The following is a 20,925-nucleotide window of genomic DNA, read 5'->3' as shown; positions in this document are numbered from 1 at the left end:
TTAAAATTCATGTAATTACCCAATGGCCTGAATATATTATACCTGACAATGTTGCCAGCCAATGCAACACTAAAGTTTTTTGTTTTCTTTAACACGAATGGAACTTATTTATACTTTAAGTCCTAGTAAACACAATAAATAAAATTTGATGCAATTCAGTACAAGATGACAGATATGTATGCACAGATCATGGAATAAGCCTAAAAAATAAGGAAAACTAAACCAATGCAGATCAGAAATGGCAGAGCCCAGTCTAAAGGTGCAGAAGGTGACTGACGATAGGATATTTGTGCTAAATTAGATGTCATCTTCTGACTCCTGGTCCTGTTCAGATCTTTTCAGTAATCCAATTTCCACGGCTGGGGCCCGTTTCATTTTGGAACGAACAACCCTGGAGAGGGAAAAGTAAAAGGAGAAAAATCATGCTACGCCTTCACAGATTTTAAACTAAATAGGTGGAGGGCTGGCCCACAGGATGCCTCCTTGTCTAGGGAGAAACCAATTCACTATATTCCACCCTCCTTTTCCAACATTTTGTCATTCTGTACTGTGAACAAGACTCTAAGAGGGGCTATGTCAATAGAAACAGACCAATAGAAACAGGCCAATAGAAACAGACTCATAGCCCAATTCTATCCCCCACCACATTATAGTAGGCAGCTTTGCCAATGCAGTGCGTGCTGCATGCTATGGGGGGGGGGGGATTGGACAGCCTGTAGCAGATAAATTTTTTTTACTTATCTCCTGGTAGGCTGGCTGATTGTCTGTGGATCTTTTTAGACCTGTGCCAGCCATATAGGTGGCGCAAGTCTGAGGAGAGCCAGGGGGCACATTGGGTTGGAAAATGGGAGATGGGATCCAATGAAGTTGCTGCAACTTGATCTACCCCCTCCTGCCTTCAACATGCCCCCTCAGTTCCTCCTCCTCCCACCTAGTTACTCCCTCTGCCCTTGCCCTCCCAGCCCATGAACTGCCTCTGTACCAGCCTACCTGCCCTGGTGCCAATTCAGGTCTGTGACAGAAGGGATCTGCCACTGTAGCCGCCTTGTGGCACCAGCCTCAAATAGCCCAGCAGTGGCACAGTCTTTGTGCCGTTGCTGGGCCTTGTATGCCAGCTAGTCCCACTGTTATAAAAGGCCCATTGGGCCATCAGTTCTTAATGACTAGGATCATCAGCTGGTTTAGCTCTCACTTCAACATTCCTACAAATTCATATTTGAACATGAATTTAAATATTCTCATCATTGCCATTCACTCCTATGGGGAACAGCAAGGCACTGCACTGTTAAAGTAAGGACAAAAGCTGTCCTCCACTCATGGCACTGGGCTAGCCAGCCCTCACCTACCGGAGTCTCTGGCAGATGCAAACAGGATCCTTGTTAGGTGGATACATTGAGCCTGGTTTTGGACCCTTCTGTGTGCACAAAGCATTTATGCACAAACATTCCCCCTCTGTCTTTTGTGGCTAAGCAGCATTTCTGGCTTGCAGATCAAAGATGTGGGAGGCCCCAAGGGGTAACCCAGCTTGGAGCTTCTGTACTTTTTTGCCCTGGAAATATGTACCCCTATTATCACAAGCATATGGTCTCATTGTAATCATTCAGTGATGAGATAACAGAATGCTTGATGTTTTCTGGGGCACTATCTTCTCTACTATAATGCCACATTTTCAACTAGAGTTGGACTGACATTCCAAACATTTCCCAGAACAGAACACTGATGGGTTCTCCCACATATTAAGCTCTGGGAACAGGTAGGCTACATGAAAGGGCCTCAGTGAGTGTTTCAAGGGCTGCCACCTGTCCTGGAAAAAAGCACTGCTCATGATAAATCAATCATCTATGTAAGCAGATTGCCACCACTCAGCTGGTGATGGCCACCAACTAGGATGGCTTTAACAGAGGACCTGTCATGAAGGTCAGATCTATCAATGACTACTAGTCACAATGGTTATGCACTACCTCTAGGTTCAGTAGCAATACACCCCTGAATGCCAGTTGAAAAAAAGCAAGGCTGGAGGGAGGCATGCCTGTGAACTAAACAGGGACAACTGGTTGGCCAATGTAGGGAACAGGATGCAGCACTAGAAGGGCTTTAGCCCGATACAGCTGAGCTTTATGTACATTCTTAAGGGTGCAATCCTAACCCATATTCCAGCACTGACCTAGCCACAATGCAGGCCCAAGGTAAGGTAACAAACATGCCCTTACCTTGAGGAGACCCCCTTGACTGCCTCCCACTGCAGGATGCAGAGCACACCACATTGCCACAGCTATGTCAGTGCTGGAAAGTTGGATTCACAGATTAATTATCTGGCTGGCTAAAGAAATATTTTCTTATGTCTGTCCTAACTCTCCCAAACACTTAAATTTAGTGGATGTTCCCTGGTTCTGGTGTTATGAGAGGGAAAAGAATGTCTCTATATCCATCCCCTGCATAATTTTGTATGTTTCAATCGGTTAGTATTATAATGCCGTTGTACAAATCGATGGTAAGGCCATACCTGGAGTATTGTGTCCAGTTCTGGTCGCCGCATCTCAAAAAAGACATAGTGGAAATGGAAAAGGTGCAAAAGAGAGCGACTAAGATGATTACGGGGCTGGGGCACCTTCCTTATGAGGAAAGGCTACGGCGTTTGGGCCTCTTCAGCCTAGAAAAGAGACGCCTGAGGGGGGACATGATTGAGACATACAAAATTATGCAGGGGATGGACAGAGTGGATAGGGAGATGCTCTTTACACTCTCACATAATACCAGAACCAGGGGACATCCACTAAAATTGAGTGTTGGGCGGGTTAGGACAGACAAAAGAAAATATTTCTTTACTCAGCGCGTGGTCGGTCTGTGGAACTCCTTGCCACAGGATGTGGTGCTGGCATCTAGCCTAGACGCCTTTAAAAGGGGATTGGATGAGTTTCTGGAGGAAAAATCCATTATGGGGTACAAGCCATGATGAGTATGCGCAACCTCCTGAATTTAAAAATGGGTTAAGTCAGAATGCCAGATGTAGGGGAGGGCACCAGGATGAGGTCTCTTGTTATCTGGTGTGCTCCCTGGGGCATTTGGTGGGCCGCTGTGAGATACAGGAAGCTGGACTAGATGGGCCTATGGCCTGATCCAGTGGGGCTGTTCTTATGTTCTTATGTTAATCATTTCCCACCCCCAGGTGCCTATTTGCTAGGCTGAAGAGGCCTAAATGTTGTAGCCTTTCCTCATAAGGAAGGTGCCCCAGCACAGTAATCATCTTAGTCGCTCTCTTTTACACCTTTTCCATTTCCACGATGTCCTTTTTGAGATGTGGTGACCAGAACTGGACGCAATACTCCAGGTGCGGCTTTACCATCGATTTGTATAATGGCATTATAACATTAGCCATCTTATTCTCAATACCTTTCCTAATGATCCCAAGCATGACATTAGCCTTCCATTATACCTTTCATAACACCAGGGATTTGTTCTGGAAAGTTGAGTGCTGAGTGAAAGTTGACTGTTCTGAGTGCTGAGTGCTACAGACTATAAATCATTAATCTAATAGGCAGGAGGTTTTTGTTGTATTGAACAAAACTAATTTTAGAGATCTATTATTTTTGATAAGTAAAATGAAGCTTTTCAGAATTTCAGTTCTTAAGTATGATTAACTTACCAGTTAGCTATAGTATAATTCAAGGCCACTATAAGGATTGCAAATGCATAATGCCAGCAATAACACATTGAGAGGAACATAACATTATTGAGATCCATCTGATTCCATTCTGGGCTCCCACTTGGAGGATAAAGTACAAATCCAATCTAAAACCAAAAAGACGAGACATTCATCTATAGGGCATCTGCTTCAGCAGAGGAAAGGTGGGGTAGAAATCTTATGAATGAATGAATGAATGAATGAATGAATGATGAACGCAAGTGGTTGAGTACCTATCCATTTATATGTTAAATGAGATCACCAGTGGAGAAGATAGTGATTTGTATATACTCAGGAACTCCCTAAGTGTGCCAAAGTAGGTAAGTTTGTAAATTAATGGATAAATTAAAACCCCCTCAGAAACAACTTGTTGAGAAATGAACATACTCAGTAGCCTCCAGGAGCTATGAAAGTTGAGAAGTCAATTAAAAAAAAAAAAAAACAAGAGCAGAACATGAGCTGGAGAGGAAGTCAGGAAACAGAACTGACCCACGTGAGTCAACTGGACATTTATGATTACAGCCTAATCCGAACTTTCCATGCTGCGATTCAGAAGAGCTGAAACAGCCTACGCTGTATCCAGTGCAGCAAGAGAAGCTTCTGGAGGTCTCCTTGAGCATGGAAAGAGAGGCTGCTGGAGATTTCCTCAAGGGAAGGGGATGTTTGTAAGCCCTAACAGCTGCTATGGGGCTACTTTGACTCACACCAGCAAAATCAATGGTCCGAGCAGCCCTGTGTCAGAAAATCAGGCCTGGAAAGGGGGATAAGATATGGCAGTAGCCAGTGCTGCCATTTCCATTCCCGCCAGGCCTGATCTGCCCCTTCCCTCCCCCCTACTCCATCACACCCCTCCCCAACTCTTTTACCCTTCCCCCACCCCTCCACCAGCCCCTAGAGAGCTTATCTGCTCCAGCAGGTGAGGACCTTTGACTGGCACTAGCAGGCTGCTGCAGGCCTTACAGCACGTTTGCAACAGTGCACGCACTCATCCTGCCGGCCGTAGCCAGCTTAGGATTGTGCCATTACATAGATGCAACACTTTGTTGCAAGTCTCTTATTAGATCTATTTAAAAATCTGAATTTTGTATATATTTATACGCCATACTTCTATTTAAAAGTACTTAGGGTTGCTTACAACAATTTAAAAGCAATAAAACTTAAACAGCAACAACAAAATAATAAACACAACTGCAGACAGACACAACAGACAGATTAAAAACACAGTAGCAATGCAATCCTATACATCAGAGGTTCTCAAACTGGGGCGTCGCGATGCCCCAGCCTAAGCAGCTCCTTCTCTGGCTCCTGAAGGGGTGGAACAAGGGGGAAGGCAGTGACGTGATACCCAGGATCACGCCACTGCCAGGGACAAGGGGTGGGGTTTCTATTTACCTAAAGCCAGTGCCAGCTTCCAGGGAGGGGGTGTGAGGAGCGCCATAGAGCCCTCTGCAGGCTTCAAAGCGTCCGAATAAGTGAAAACCATGATCAAAACTCACTTCCGATTTTTGATCACGAAACTGGAAGTGGTTTCCGATCATGATTTTTATACATTTGGAGCTTGGGTAGCCTTGCAGAAGGCTCTACGAGGCTCCCCACACCTTTCCTCCCCCAGAGACTGGAGCTGGCTTTAGGTAAGAGGGAAATGAACCCTTGTCCCTGGCAGCAGTGCAATCCTGGGAATCTTGTTGGTGCCTTCCCACCTCCCCCACAAGCACTTATCACAGTTCCCATACTATCTGCAAGTTTAGGAACTGCTGCTATACATGTTTATTCAGAAGTAAGTCCCACTGTGTTCAATGAGGCTTACTCTCAGGTGAGTACTGAACTTTAACCTAAGACCATCCAACTGTCCTTGTGTATTAAATATTCACTTCATCTGTTGCTCCAGCCTAGTAATAATATCCCCATGTAGGAGCTTCAATGCCTAACTTGGTTCTGGACTCTGATTTCATTTAAAACAATACCATTAACTAGTGAAAATGCTATTCCAAAGGACATATCTAATGAAGTCAGAAATCCATGTGGAATTAGAGAGTGGTTGCATTATATTGATTAGTGAATTAGCTACTCCAAATCTATTTTGTAATTTTGAAGACTCACCTTCCAGATTGCTCCGCTAAGGGTATTTTCCCCTAATGGTTGCTGTCTCGAACCAATCATCTAAGAGTTTTTCCAAGAAGGAAGTGATCACAAAAACAGGAAAGAGGGACTCACCTGCCAAAGCCAGCTCCCATGCAAGAGGCAGACACTTGCTCGGAACATTTCCAGTACAATGATGCCACGGAAGAAGACTTCCAGGAATATGATAAAAGCTCCTCCAAAAATGGTCAGTATAAGCAACTGATGAACATGTTGATCCAATATGGCTCGCCCATGAATGTGGTGATAAAATAGAAAACCTGATAAAGAGAGTGGGTCCAGTTTTTCTTCTGCATTGATTTACTGAACAAAATCCCCCTTATAACCCATTATGTTTTGAGTCTGTATCAGGAGATCAACAGGTCTCCATCATTTCAGGGGGAAAAAACAAAGAATATATTTTAATAAATAGATTCTTCTGGCAGGGGATGATCTACCATCCTCTTTACACTATCATCCTTTCCCTTTACACTCATTGTGGAGATAGCATTACTAGGTGGTAAAAAGCACAAGTGTGAGAAGCTCAGGCACACACACTAGTTATATAGCAACCGATGGTAAAAACATCCAGAACATCAGAAATATGGGGCAGAGAGATCAAAGCAGAAAATACACACAGAAAGAAAATACCAGGATGGGGCAGGCCCCAGGACCATTGCTTGGTGTGCTCTGTTCCTATCCTCAGTTAAGGCTGTGGAGGGGAATGAGTAGTAAAACAGATCTCATAGATGTTTTGAGGAACTCTGATAGTTGCAAACATAGTCCTGAACATACTCCTAACTAAACTACACTGAAAGCAGTTCATGAATAAATGTGGTAAGAGACTTGGGGCCCAATCCTATAAAGGGCCATTGGTGGCAGATCTCGTGATCCATTGCCATAGGCCCTGTTGTGGTGGTGTGAAAGCCATGCTGCCATTACATGCTTTGGTGCCACTGGCACCAGAGACTCCACATGCACACTAGAACCACCTGAACACTACACCAGTGCAGGTAAGGTGGTGGAAGGGGTAGTTTATGGGAGGATTGGGGCATGGATTGGGCTGGGATGAGGGCATGTCAATGGCAGGCCATGGCAGGATCGCAGCAGTGGTGTCAACATCCTATGCCCCTGACCTGTGCTCAACACCCCCCCCTTGGAGTTACTCAGATTTATGCTAGCAAAAGAACTGGTACAGATCTGAGTTGGCTCATTGGGGATCACGGTGGGACAGAACAGGTAAGTACAAAAGTTTTTTTATTTGCCTCGCTATCGCTGCCTGGTCCTGGCTAGCCCATATCATGTACTGGAGACGGCAACAGTGCCAGTGCATTCTCTGAGCTGGCCCAGGATAGGATTGGATCAAACACACACACACACAATGTCTCTCTAAATATTAAAACATTTCTCAAACCTATTTCTTCCCTGACATTTTCAACTTGTCTGTTTTGTCCTTAATCTTCAGTACTGACAAATTAAGTATGCATTATTGAGCTGTGTTTCTCCTCAGTATTACTGCTCAATCCTAACCCCTACAATTAGCTTTGATGCAGTCAGACTGGTGAAATGAATACTGCATCCAATTGCGCATAAATAAAAATATTGGAAATATATGTAAATAAAATTGTGACCTCTGTGTGGGCCCCGTTGGTGATGGCCTATTGGTGTCCTCAGACCCACGCCAGCTATACAGCTGGTCTAAGTCCAAGATGAGAAGGGAGCGGGTCGGCCAAAAAATGGGGGATAGGATCCAATACATGTGTTTGCCAACAAATTCTTCCCATTAACCTGCTTTCCTGTCTCTCTGTTGAGACGTACCCAAACCTCACCCCTCTGCTGACAACTTAGTAGTGCCTGCAGAGTCTTCCAGAGCCGATGCAGCACACAACAGCCGCTTGGGGTTCACACTGCTGTAAACTGCCTTACCTCCACATCAGTGTTTCTCAAACTTTTAGGGAGCTTTACTCCCTCCATAACTCTTTGTGAGGGAGGAACTAGGGCAGTGACGCAATCCCCAGGATCGTGTTGCTAAGGGAGGGCGAGGGGGGTGCTTTCCACTTTATGTAGGCAAGTCTGTAGAAGGCTGCAAGAGGTGCGGGGAGCCGTACGCAGCCCTGCGCAGCACTCCCCGACACTTGGAACGCCAGTAAAAGTGGGTGCAAAGCACCTCCTGCAAAACAGAAGTGATTTGCACCTGCTTTGACTGAACGTTCCAAGCCTTGGGGAGCACTGTGGAGGGCTCCCTGCACCTCCTGCAATCTGCTGCAGCCCTACCTACATAAAGTAAGTGGAAAGCATCCCCCTCACCCCCCCATAGGTACAAAATCCTGGGGATCTCTTTCCTGACTCTCCCCTTCACCCACCCTTTAAAGGGACAGGGAACATTTTCATTACCCACCAGTTTGAGAACCACTGCTCCAGATCACTAGTTCTGGCAGTGCTAGGCCCCAATGGGGCCTCAATATATCATTCTTCCACTCCCTCCCTGCGTGTGTTTGCGCCTGTATAAACACAATATTGCAACTCTATTCTAAATCTTTATCGACTTATTTTCATTTGGTTCAGAGAGAATTTCTAAATACACAGCACAGTAAACTCACCTTCCATAAAAACTGCTAGTGAAAGCATCATCCTATCCAAGGCTATTGGGAACATATTGGTGGTATGAACCACAATGTCAACTAGCCCCGAGATGCCAAAGAAAAGATACATGGTGGCATGTTGCCAGTTCATTAGATGATCCCATTGGTTTGTCTCATAATTGTACAGCTTTAGATGAGGTCCAGAAGGAACAAACTGTTCAGCTATCATACCTGTGCATGACATAACATAGACAATGATGATGACATCTTCAGTTCTAACCCAAGAGACCAAACAATATAACTCTTTAGTATAACTCCATTATGCAGCCACTGAAAAGCCAGATCAGTACTTATGCCTCCCTCTTAAATCATTGCTGCTTCCCATTTATGTTACACTCCATTTTATATGCTCTTCCCAGTAGTATCTTTAGAAACTGAAACAGCAAGTTTCAATTCAAGAAAAGGAACTTGCAACATCTTAAATTGTGTAGGAGCTTAAACATGTGGGAGCCTCCCTCCTTTGTTCTGAAGCTTTAGCAACAGGTGAGTCCATCCCTGCTGACAAAGACCAACGCTGTCAGTTTCCATTGACATTTGCGCTCAAACTTTGATATAAAACAGTTTTTCATTAAGGGTGTGTGGAAAATGTATCAACTTTGCCATTATCCTTTGGCATCAAACCCTAACCTCTTGAACAATATAAGGTTTCAACCTGACACCTATCCAAATGCACTCAAAAAGGCAGAATCTGCACTGCAATCTATAGTGACTTCTGGCATCTGCAACTACAACTTGCTCTAGCATTAACACATTATTTCAAAAATAATCAGATATCAGTATGGCTGTTGAATATTATTTTATTGTAAAAAATAAACAGCTCTAACTATATAGTGTTGCCAGTTTGCCCAAAATGACCCTGTTTTTTCACATGGACAGGAAGCAAATCTCAGGCCATTTGGGAGCCCAACACTGTATCGCTGTGCCCCACCCTGTCACCAGATTTGTTCCCATGTTTCAGACATTTGTAATCTTGTGACATCATTAGATCACACTTGAAAAATCTTAGGGATTTGAACACATTAGACCTGGCACCCCTATAACCATGACAATTTGGAAGAACGGCCAATAAAAATGAACTTACCAATAAGGGCAATTGCTGCTTTGATGATGCCCTCAATAACTTCAACGTGCTGAAATCCTACTTTGGAACCAAGGGGGTAAGCGTTTGTTTTCCTTCTACACAGGTACTTTAGTGGATACTTCACAGACCACCATAGGCCAAAGAGAAGGAATAAAGTCCCAGGAAGTACGTGACCTGCAAAATTTGTTATCATTCTGCACTAGGCAAAAACCTAAGAACAAAGAATGTTTTTCAGTAAATATGAATACCCTATTACTCATGCCTTGAAGGATCAGCCTACACATTACTTTATCCCTGTAGCAGGGGACTTTGCCTCAGTTGCTTTCCACATGAATCCTCTATGTTACACAGACACCCTCTTGGAAGTAGTGGAGCGGATCCATTGTAATAATGTTCTCAGGTTGCATGGTTTCCATATGAAGATATTTCCATCTCACTGACTAATCCATACTTTTGGTCATTCCATTAATTTCAGTATTCTCAAATTTGCAGATTACATATTAACCCATAAAGAAGTTCAAGTCTTAAACTCTTTGCATTTACATTCTTTTAAAACCACCGAGTAGCCACCCTCATCCCTGATACAGCTGGATATATTGTCCCCATGAAAGTTAAGGGTATGTCAAAGTTTCAAGAAGTTGCAGCTCAGTAGAAGTATGTTAAGATAAATACAGAGTTAAAGGGGCTGAACTCAGACTCAAGATTTCTGAGTGCATTATTTGTATGTCAAATCACATCAAAACAAATATTTTGTTTACAGTGACAATTATTTTGTTTTTCAGTGGATTTTTTTTGGCAGTGGAGTAAACTCTGTGGTATTATTTTAGATAAAACAAAAGTTAGAATATCCCTTCTCTGTGTTTTACTGATAAGAATTTACCTTTGGAAGTTTTCCATCAATGAAATGCTTAGCCAATGAGTGTATTTAACTTTGTGTTACTCACAACAAGAAGACTGCTGTTCCCATTAGCAATTTTCCCCACAAAAAATAAACAATTTTTCTTGCAATGGTCTCAGAAAATAAGAAGTTTGACACAGACAAATCAATATATATATATATATTGGGTCACTATTTTCACATGGTGTTTCATTAAACATGAATGATGGTTTTGACTTTATTTTTATTACAAGAATATAAACATGTATAGCTCATCCTAAGTTAAGCATTACTAAGTTCCAGTGATTTTAGTGAGAAAGGAGGTTAACAGAAATAATAAATACATATAATTTGCACCACCATAATACCACAATAAAACATTTTTAAAACTATCATGTCAAATGAAGCTACCAGCACACATAAACCCACAATAAGGCATCAAGATTAAATGCAGCAATAAAATCCATCCTAGAAGGAAAAAAGGAAAAAGACAATAGCAATATAAAACAGCAGCAGTAAAATAGTAGTGAAAAGCAGTAAAATAATAATAAGGCATTTAAAAGATTGAGGCATTAATCAGCAGCAAATCCAGAATGCCAGCAACCCCACCAAAATCATAGTAAAAATGCCAAACAAAACAGAAACATTTTTATTCTTTACTGGAATATTTCAAGAGTATTGAACATTTCATTCTTAAATCATACAGAAAGGAATTCCACAAAGGTGCCACCACAGAGAAGGCCCTCATGCTCAGCAATGTCCCCTCATTTCTGTTGGGGGCACCATACATCGTGGTCTATGAAGTACCGGCACACGTTTAACTCCCATCGCATAAGCAAAGAGACCAGAAAGTCTTTGACTTGGGTAGAAACCTGAAGGCTGGATCCAGTCATAGGAAAAACAATTCATAAGAGCTAACAGTTGTACTTCAGTGTCTGCTGGCACTTCTATACCTACATATGGGGAAAGCTTTCCAATCAAGCTTTCTATAAATAGACTATGAACATAGGTATATTTTCCTTTTCCTTACAAAAATATTTTCTTTGGTCAGCCTGGAATTGGACAAACTACAGACTGTACAGCTCACAAAGTACTTAACGGTGCAATTCTATATTTCCATGGAAGCAAGTCCCCCTGTGCTCAGTGGCACTTACTCTCAGGTAAGTAGGATTGCAGCCTAAGATCCATCTAGCCTTGTTTTGACTTTACAAGCCCTTTTGTTTCCTCTTAGCAAATGGCCTGGAAAACAAAAAATCTAAATATACTAGTGTAGCATGGCCATACTAATGTTTACTCAGAAGCATGTCCCACTGAGTTCTGTGAGACAGATTCCCTAGTAAGTGTGTTTACTTTTCCACATGATCTGGAATGCTATTGCAAATTTTTGCACGTAAGAGTCATAGCAAGGATCAAAAGATCGTCTGTTGGATATATTAAACTTTAAACTGCAAAACGGTGGTGTGCTTTAAGAGCAGTTGCAGTGGTTATTTTCTTTTTCATACCGCATAATAACCATAGCAATATGATCAACATAGATCCTACAGGCAACCTTTTTCTTAATAGATTAATTGTATCTTTGGTATGCATTTTGAGTTGTCCGGGAGCAGAGCTGCCACTTACAACCACCACATCCCCTTGTAGAATTTGCCACCCCATGTAACGCCACTGAGCCCCATGCCAAGGGTCACCTGGATGGTGAGTAGCATGCTGCTAAAGAACCGGCCACCGACCCCACAGCTACCTCTACAGCCACTGTCAGGCTCTGAGGCCCCTTATGCCCCAAGACAGGTTGCCCCAGGAGGCAGGTATTGGGCTGGAGATACACAGGCCCATAAGGCAGGCTCCAGTTAGTGCCCATGATGAGGGGATAGCAGCAGGATACAAGGCAGAGGGTTCCGTCTCTACAGTCACTGGGATGGGGTGGGGACAACACAGTAACCCTGTGGAGAGGAGGGGTGCTGTATAACCCCCTCCCCCCAAAGTGAACTGTGGGAAAAGATAAGTAAACCACTTGTGAACTACTTTTTGCTGAAAAGCAGTATATAGACAAGACACAAAACCTTTATTGGCATGTTTAAAACACAAACAGTATAAAGCACAAAATTGGCTGGAGGGCAACATAAATCAAACAGTTCACCTTCAACCAGGCCCTGCTGCATCAATTCAGCCATTTGGGACCAACATAGTAATACGTCTCTTAATAATCATTTTTCTATATTTGGCCACCCCCCAGAAAGCTCTTCATTAACCACATAAATATTCTTAATAATAACAAGAGGGGAAGCCTCTCCAGGCTGGGCAGTAGGATCCATCCCAGAGGGATGGAGAAGGATGACCCTAAGACCCAACAAGGTGGGGAGTACAATGAGGGAAGAGACCCCTCCAGCCTGGGCCAGGAGCTGGGGAACCCTACATGAGTCTTTACCCATATTTCTTTACCCAGCCTGTAATTAACCCATTTCTGCCCAGCCCGCAGGTGTACACATTTGATCCTTGTTGCATATATGCATCGTTGGGCAGAAATGGCATAAGTTCATCTGTGAATCTCCTTGCTACAGGGTGTGATTATGGCAACTAACCTAGGTGCCTTTTAAAGGACACTGGACAGATTTACTGAAGGAAAGTCCATCACAGGTTACAAGCCATGATGGGTATGTGCAACCTCCTGGGTTTAGAAGTAGGTTACCTCAGAATGCCAGATGCAAGGGAGTAGAAAAAGGATTCAGTTACTTTGTGTGCTCCCTGAGGCCTCTTGTAGACCACTGTGAGATACAGGAACCTGGACTAGATGGGCCTTTGACCTGATCCATGTTCTGGGTCATGTTCTTAGGAGTATACAGCTTTAGTGGATTGTTTAGACATGATCCCTCAATATGTAGAATGGTAAACCAGCCAGTAAATTTTGTGACATAAATCTAAGTAAATAAAAATGAATGGAAACCCGGTAGACATGACACGGCCTTTTGGACCATATTCCTTTGAGTCAAAGTATGCATGTGTTTTAGAAAGGGGAGTAGATGTAGCTGAGTGGTAGAGGACATACTTTGAACTGAGAACCCCTGCTAACTGGTTAAGAGGCACTTTTTCAAGTGGGTGCTCCTCTTTTATTTAGCAGGGGGAGAGTAACTGGCCCACCTCACCCCAGCAGTGTCTGTTCTAGTGGCTGTCTGCTGGTATTCTTTTGCATCTTTTTAGATTGTGAGCCATTTTGGGACAGGGAGCCATTAGATATTTGATTTTCTCTGTAAACCGCTTTGTGAACTTTTTGTTGAAAAGCGGTATATAAATACTGTTGTTGTTGTTGTTGTTGTTGTTGTTGAGAAGGCCCCAGTTCAATCCCTGGTATTTTTAGATAGGGCAGGGAAAGAACCCCACTGGGAGAATCACTACCAGTAAATGTACACAAAACTGAGCCAGAAGCAGTTTGACACAGTATGAAGCAGCTTCACATGAAAATATTTGCCCCCAAACCTGCCTGTATTCTTATTAAAGACGTTATTTCCTGCTGCAGACCTTTTCTTTCCAGAGATGTTTTGATCTCCCTGAATGCCACTATATTTTTCATCATAATACTCACTGCAGGTGCAGAGCCCTGTACCTACACTTCAAAGTCAGCTATTTGACTAGCAATGCAAATAGGGTTTACAAACTGTTTGTATTCAGGCAGTGATTATGATTACAATCAATCCAAATGAACAATCTTTAGTACAATATATAATAATAGAGGGCATGAGAATCAAAAGGTTAAAATTGTGTAAAAATCCAGTAAAAATAAGGACAAGCATATATGGCATTAATGAGCCTGCTTACTTGGTATGTAAGAACTAATTTATAGAGTGGATTGGGAAGACTTAAGAATCTACTGGAACATGACCAATTTCAAGGACACCATTTCTCTTATTATGATCTATCGCATTACCACTTTTTATCTTTGTTCTTTGAACTAGGTTGAATATTTTAGGAAATTGGATTTTTAAAATTTTTTACATACATCATATTTGTACCTCATCCAGATATAAGGGTGTACATATTGGTACCTATTGTTACCTCTACTGCTATTTAAAGCTTTGAAATTTAGATTTTGTTGTTGTTTTTACTGCTAGCAATTTAAATATTGCACTTAAGTTAAAATTATCAAAACCTAGTATTTTCTTTTGCAGGCATGTTCAATCTTTTTGGCTAGATTTAAAAGATTCTGCTGTTTAATTTCATATTTTTGTTGAACTTAACATTTATAGATAATTTGGTCAGCAGTCCTGTCCACACTTGACTGAGATTACACCCCACTAAGCACAAAGGGACAGACAGCCCAATCCTAATGGCAGTGGTGCCACCAGGGACAGTGGTGCCAAAATGGCTATCATAGCATCCAGTGACATCACCAGGGTTACCGGAGGCCTCCTTAGGAGAAACCGACTTTTGTCCCCCCAGTAAGGGTGCAGAGGCCGCAATGGGTCTCCTCCAGTCTGCACCGGCTATTTTGCTGGCGCAGACTGGAAGAGCTCCGTGTTAGGCTTTTCAGGCCGACACGGAGCATAGGATCTGGTGGAGCAGAGCTTTGCCAGTCCCACTCCCTCCCACCCCAGTTCCTCCCACCTGACCCGTCCTCCCCCCAGAATACCTCCCCTGAACCCAAGCCCTCACCACTACCCAGAGTCTTACTGTGCTCCGGGTGGCATACAGCCAGTGCTAGGCTCAGCGCCAACTGGTGCTGAATCCTCTCTGGGTGTTGCAGATGTGCCTCATGGCATGTTTGCACAGCCTGCACCAGCACTGGAGATCAGCACCACTGTTAAATAATTATAATTTCATTCCATTAGATTCCATTATTCACCCCACTTAGCGGCTGAATGCAGTATAGTTTCTATATCAATGCATTCTGGGGTGACAATGGAGGAGCAAGAAACCTGGAAGTGGGTCTTTTCCAGTGGAAAAGCTACTGAAAAATTGCTATTTTTACACTGATTTGGCATCCACTGATTTTTTAATCCACTGAGGGTTCCAGAATGGAACCCCAGTGGACAACATGGCACAACCTGTACTTCTATACAGCTGGGCTCCACATCGCAGTAGTGACACAAGCAAGGGTCATAAAATATTATTTGCCCTAGCTACTTTTCCACTTCCTTGGGTGCTTAGAGTTGCCAATGCTCCAGGATTGGCTTGGAGTCTCCAGAAATCAGCACCAATCTTCAGGTGATTAGTGAAAGCAATCCTGGAGATTTTTAATAAGACCTCCAGGAATTTCCAACATTACATCTTGTTGAAATAGCTTCAGTCTGAGTTGGACACCCTAGTAGTACTATGTGCACCACTAGAAAGGTCACTTGGGGCACAATCCTAACTCCTTATGTCAGTGCTTTCCAGCACTGGCATAGTGGTACCAATGGGACATGTGCTGCATCCTGCAGTTGGGTGTCACTCACAGAGGCCTCCTCAAAGTAAGTTTGCTCCCTTACCTCAGAGCTTCATTGCCCTTATGTTAGTCCTGGAAAGCACTGACATAAGGGGTTAGGATTGCACCCTTATGGTCACTTACATGCAGCTTCTGAAACTAGCACTTGAACAAGGCAGCCATCTATAATGTGAAAAACTTTTCACACCCTCAGAATGATTTGATTTAAATGTGCAGCATTGCTGTGACATGGTTGGAGGATACCATCTTAGGAGACCAGGTTGTAGCAGCAGCTCTTTGCTTCAACAATTAATAATTTCTTAGGAATAAAGGTTCACAGAACAACAAGAGTTTGTAGAAATATCTGGTGTGTATATCTCCAACACAGTCTATAGGTTAAATTACTACCCAGTCTATTCAGTCATCCTATCACAAATGAGTATTTAGATGAGTCTTGTTTCAATCTCAGGCTGCAATTGTTTGCAGGCTGACTTTGTTGCAAGCATCACTGAACTTAAAGACACATGCATAAAAGTTAAAGCTATTCCCATGTTAACCCGTGGGGGTATTCCTATGCATCACAATAAACCATAATTGCAGGTAAAGAAACAAATAAGCTGCAAAACTATACCTACAAGCATATAACAAAATAACATTTTTGGTATCTTATGCTAAGTATTGGCCTCACCATCCTATTAGCGATGGAGGATTGCTGCAGAAAAAAACAGTATTTACAAGACATATATGTTAGCTCTCTGCCCATGCTGAGCCAGAGACAAAGCTAACACCAAACTTTGCCGAGTGGTGAAGACCAGAAGTGATTGTGAGGAGCTCCAGAAGGATCTCTCCAGACTGGCAGAATGGGCAACAAAATGGCAGATGCGCTTCAATGTCAGTAAGTGTAAAGTCATGCAGATTGGGGCAAAAAATCAAAACTTTAGATATAGGCTGATGGGTTCTGAGCTGTCTGTAACAGATCAGGAGAGAGATCTTGGGGTGGTGGTGGACAGGTCGATGAAAGTGTCGACCCAATGTGCAGTGGCAGTTAAGAAGGCCAATTCTATGCTTGGGATCATTAGGTAAGGTATTGAGAACAAAATGGCTAATATTATAATGCCGTTGTACAAATCGATGGAAAGGCCACACCTGGAGTATTGTGTCCAGTTCTGGTTGCCGCATCTCAAAAAAGACATAGTGGAAATGGAAAAGGTGCAAAAGATAGCGACTAAGATGATTATGGGGCTGGGGCACCTTCGTTACGAGGAAAGGCTACGGCGTTTGGGCCTCTTCAGCCTAGAAAAGAGACGCCTGAGGGGGGACATGATTGAGACATATAAAATTATGCAGGGGATGGATAGAGTGGATAGGGAGATGCTCTTTACACTCTCACATAACACCAGAACCAGGGGACATCCACTAAAATTGAGTGTTGGGAAAGTTAGAACAGACAAGAGAAAATATTTCTTTACACAGCTTGTGGTTGGTCTGTGGAACTCCTTGCCACAGGATGTGGTGACGGCATCTAGCCTGGATGCCTTTAAAAAGGGATTGGACAAGTTTCTGGAGGAAAAATCCATTACGGGTTACAAGCCACGATGTGTATGCGCAACCTCCTGATTTTAGAAATGGGCTATGTCAGAAGGCCAGGTGCAAGGGAGGGCACAAGGATGAGGTCTCTTGTTATCTGGTGTGCTCCCTGGGGCATTTGGTGGGCCGCTGTGAGATACAGGAAGTTGGACTAGATGGGCCTATGGCCTGATCCAGTGGGGCTGTTCTTATACTGTTGTTGTTGTTGGCATCCTTCAGTCTCGGAAGACTATGGTGTCACGCTCTGAATGGTGGTTCTGGAACAGAGTGTCCTCTCCTGGGTAAAGTAAGTATGGAGGATAGGCTGTTACCCATGCAGCAAATCCCCCCTCTCCACGTCGCTGAAATGGTCCAATGGAAAGGCAGAGGCCAATACGGTTGGTTCCAGCGTCGTCGCAGGAGTTGCCAGAACGTGACTGTGTTCAGCCACTGTTACCCTGCCCATGCCCGATCTCGTCTGATCTTGGAAGCTAAGCAGGGTCAGGCCTGGTTAAGTACTTGGATGGGAGACCGCCTGGGAATACTGGGTGCTGTAGGCTTATACCATAGTCTTTCGAGACTGAAGGTTGCCAACCATCTTATACTGTAATGAGGCCCGAAAGTCATTAAATCCATAGTGGTTTTGCATTTTAAATAAGTAGATCTTATTTGCAAATGAACATTTAAAGCATATTCATCAATCTTGAGCAAGTTGGGCAAGTTGTTTCATGTCTCCCCATCTAGTCTCCGCAAAAGTTTAGGAAATAGACAAGAAGACAAAATAACTGAAGTTTAATATCAGAAGTTGTTCTGTCTGCACACCTCTCTTGCCTTCCACTCTACAAAGAGAAGATTTAACAAGACCCCATATATCCAAAGATGCTATAGCCGGGTGGGACTGAATCTTTGTTGCACATGATTTTGCATTGCACGCTCCATCTAATGGCTTGTAAGAAATATTTAGCTCCTTACTTGAACAAGTGGGCAGTTTGTTTGGGTGAGATTAAATTGATACAACTGTTGTCTTCTGAAGATTCAATTATAATTGAGAAAAGGGGGGCTTTTCTAAAACATCTCTTGAAACACCTTAGCTCAGCCAATAGCATTAGAGAAATGGGTGGTACATCCATGAATTTGGGGAATTATTCTTATGTGAACTGTCTGTGTGTGTGCCACCTAATCTTCCACAATGACAGATTACATATACAACAGTGGTCAAAGCACAACAAAGAGGCTCTTAAGGAGGCAATCGGTCTCCCATAGCCTGCAGCAGAGGGTCTGTTTACACAGCAAAGAGGCTCTTAATGCAAAGAAGAGGCAATCAGTTTCCAGTAGCCTGGGCAGCCAGCTAGTGTCTTGCAGGGAGTGCGTGCCTGTTTACACAACAAAGGCACTAGGCTGTGCTGAAAGTTCGCTTAACAACCTAATCGCATAACAACAGGGATTGGAGAACAGATAGATAGATGTGAGAACATTTTATATATATATATAATGCCAATAAAGTTCTGATTATTCTAACAGAGAATGTTTTGCTTATTACAAAGAGAAACCTTCCAAGACGTGCCCAGACTTGGAATTTAAAGAACACCATCAAGAACCATCAAGAAAAAGAAGAGAAAAGAAGGAATTTCTCTTGCACAAGACTTCAATGTATGGGGCATTGTGCTCAAAGAAGGGAAGGCAAATGTTGGCTGCAAGAGCTGCTCCAAAGGCTGCAATCCTAACTATACTAGGAAGTAAGTCCAACTGAACTCAGGCCGTAATCCTAGCCCCACTTTCCTGGGAGTCTCACTGAACTTAATGGGGCTTGCTTCTGAGTAGACATGCATAGATCTCTCACAGGCTGCAATCCCAACCACACTTTCCTGAGAGTAAGCCCCACTGAACACAACAGGACTTACTTCGGAGTAGACCTGGTTAGGATTGTGCCCATAGTCTCATATTCCTAGCTTGGGCTCTCAGAGAAGGAGGTTTACTTAGGCGTAAACATTAGGATTCTGTGCTAGGGAAAGCCATGAAAAACATCCACACCAGGAGCCCCAGCGTAACTTTTAGTTCCCTGCTCTAACACAAAGTCGGTCGACCTGCTTGCCAAAGGCTTACCCAACTTGGTCTACGTCTGTGCAACTTGATGGCTCCTCCTTGGACTTAAACGGACCTCCGACCCCCCTTTTCCCGCAGTCAAGCCTGTGATCTCAGCTGATCGTTCGCCTGCAACTGGGGAAGCCTCGCAGCTCTTGTGCGCAAAGGATGCTCCTGTTACACTCCGCCCTGTTCCGCCCCAGATGCGCCTGGTCGGGCTCCACCGCCCCCAAACCGGCCTCATTGGTGGCTTCGCCCTCCCTTTGCTACTGGATGGGCTCCAGCAAGAGTCAATCTGGCCGAGGGATGCCCGGCAGGCACCCTCTGCTGGGAGGGAGCAAGGAGCAGGACCAAGGAGGAGGCCGTGATGTGGCACTCAGAGAAGACTAGGAGTGGGGAGCCGGAGTGGGCGGGTGGGGGGAGGGTTGAGGCGTAGTGGTGGGTCCACTATGCACAGATCAGGGGCCGATTGGCCGGCTGGAGGGACTCCACACTTCTGCGAAGCTGCATTTGAAACCTTGTATCAGTGGCGTAGCGGGGAGGGGCAAAGCACAAAGTTTTGCAGGGAGCCAGCCATTCCAGGGGAGGCGTATGTCTCCGTTTTGCTCTCCGTCTGGACTGGCTCCGAAGGGGAGGGTCTGCTTGCACGCTGCGGGCTGGTTCCCTGCAAAACTTAGTGCTTTGCCCCCCCTTAGCTACGTCACTGCCCTGTATTGTGCTCATAGGTGGCAGTCCCGGAATCGCCTCTACCAGACTTCTTTTTTTTAGGAACTCTCCTTAGAAACGGCACGTCTCTCTCCACATTTCTGATGTCACTCTGCAAAAAGTCATCATTTGGCAGCCAGGGACTTGCAAAAGCTATTTGGGGCCAGTTACCAACATGTTTTCATTGGCACAGAGCGAATCAGAGCCCAAGCCCATGCATTTCTGCTCTGAAGTCCCATTCTAGTCTATGGGGCTTACTCCCAAGTAAGTGTGGATAGGATTGCAGTTTCAGAGCCCAATCCTAGGCACATCTGCTCAGAAGTAAGCCCCATTGAATTCCCTCACTCCCAGGAAAGTGTGCATAGGATTCCAGCCTCAGAGCCCAAGCCTATGCCTGTCTACTCAGCAGTAAGCCCCATTGAATTCCATGGGGCTTACTCCCAGGAAAAGTGTGCATAGGATTGCAGCCTCAGCCCCCTGATGAGACTACCCCTCCATTAAAACAGCAAGGTAGGAAGATGCCACTCAAACCCACCTTTCTCCACCTATTTTCCAGCAAGGTGTGAGTAACCTCACTTTCCTGGGAGTAAGTCCCCTTGAATACAATAGGACTTACTTCTGAGTAGACCTGGTTAGGATTGTGCCCACAGTGTGTCTGACCTGCATCTAAAGTAGGGGAACCCTGAGCCCTGCTGAGGAGGAGAGCAGCCCAATCCTATCCACCTTCCCCCACCCCAGTGCAGCAGCTTCCTGCCGCCTCCTATAGGGGAAGGTGAA

The 20,925-nt window shown here is 44.1% G+C and overlaps 1 protein-coding gene and 1 pseudogene across 1 annotated transcript; one reads left to right on the top strand and one right to left on the bottom strand.

Moving 5' to 3' along the window:
- Positions 1–297: 297 nt before the first annotated feature.
- Positions 298–19,530, bottom strand: TMEM45A (transmembrane protein 45A). The gene is made up of 6 exons (XM_066622244.1): positions 19,465–19,530; positions 9,524–9,734; positions 8,401–8,613; positions 5,897–6,081; positions 3,644–3,789; positions 298–391 (listed from the first exon to the last, which is right to left on the bottom strand). The coding sequence occupies exons 2-6, from the start codon at positions 9,714–9,716 to the stop codon at positions 298–300; spliced, it is 831 nt and encodes a 276-aa protein (XP_066478341.1). The 5' UTR covers positions 9,717–9,734; positions 19,465–19,530.
- Positions 17,801–17,921, top strand: LOC136646400 (5S ribosomal RNA; annotated as a pseudogene).
- Positions 19,531–20,925: the final 1,395 nt, after the last annotated feature.

This window comes from Tiliqua scincoides, chromosome 3 (assembly GCF_035046505.1).
Source record: "Tiliqua scincoides isolate rTilSci1 chromosome 3, rTilSci1.hap2, whole genome shotgun sequence".
Lineage (NCBI taxonomy): Eukaryota > Metazoa > Chordata > Lepidosauria > Squamata > Scincidae > Tiliqua > Tiliqua scincoides.
The sequence above is the reverse complement of the archived record's forward strand: the minus strand, read 5'-3'. Positions and strand labels throughout refer to the sequence as shown.

Excerpts from the sequence above, each read along its gene's own strand:
- TMEM45A (XM_066622244.1), bottom strand. The coding sequence starts at position 9,716 with ATGATAACAAATTTTGCAGGTCACGTACTTCCTGGGACTTTATTCCTT. Across the intron at positions 8,614-9,523 it reads AGCAGCAATTGCCCTTATTG|GTATGATAGCTGAACAGTTT; the intron begins GTAAGTTCATTT and ends TGTCATGCACAG. Across the intron at positions 392-3,643 it reads AATTATACTATAGCTAACTG|GGTTGTTCGTTCCAAAATGA; the intron begins GTAAGTTAATCA and ends TTCCCTCTCCAG.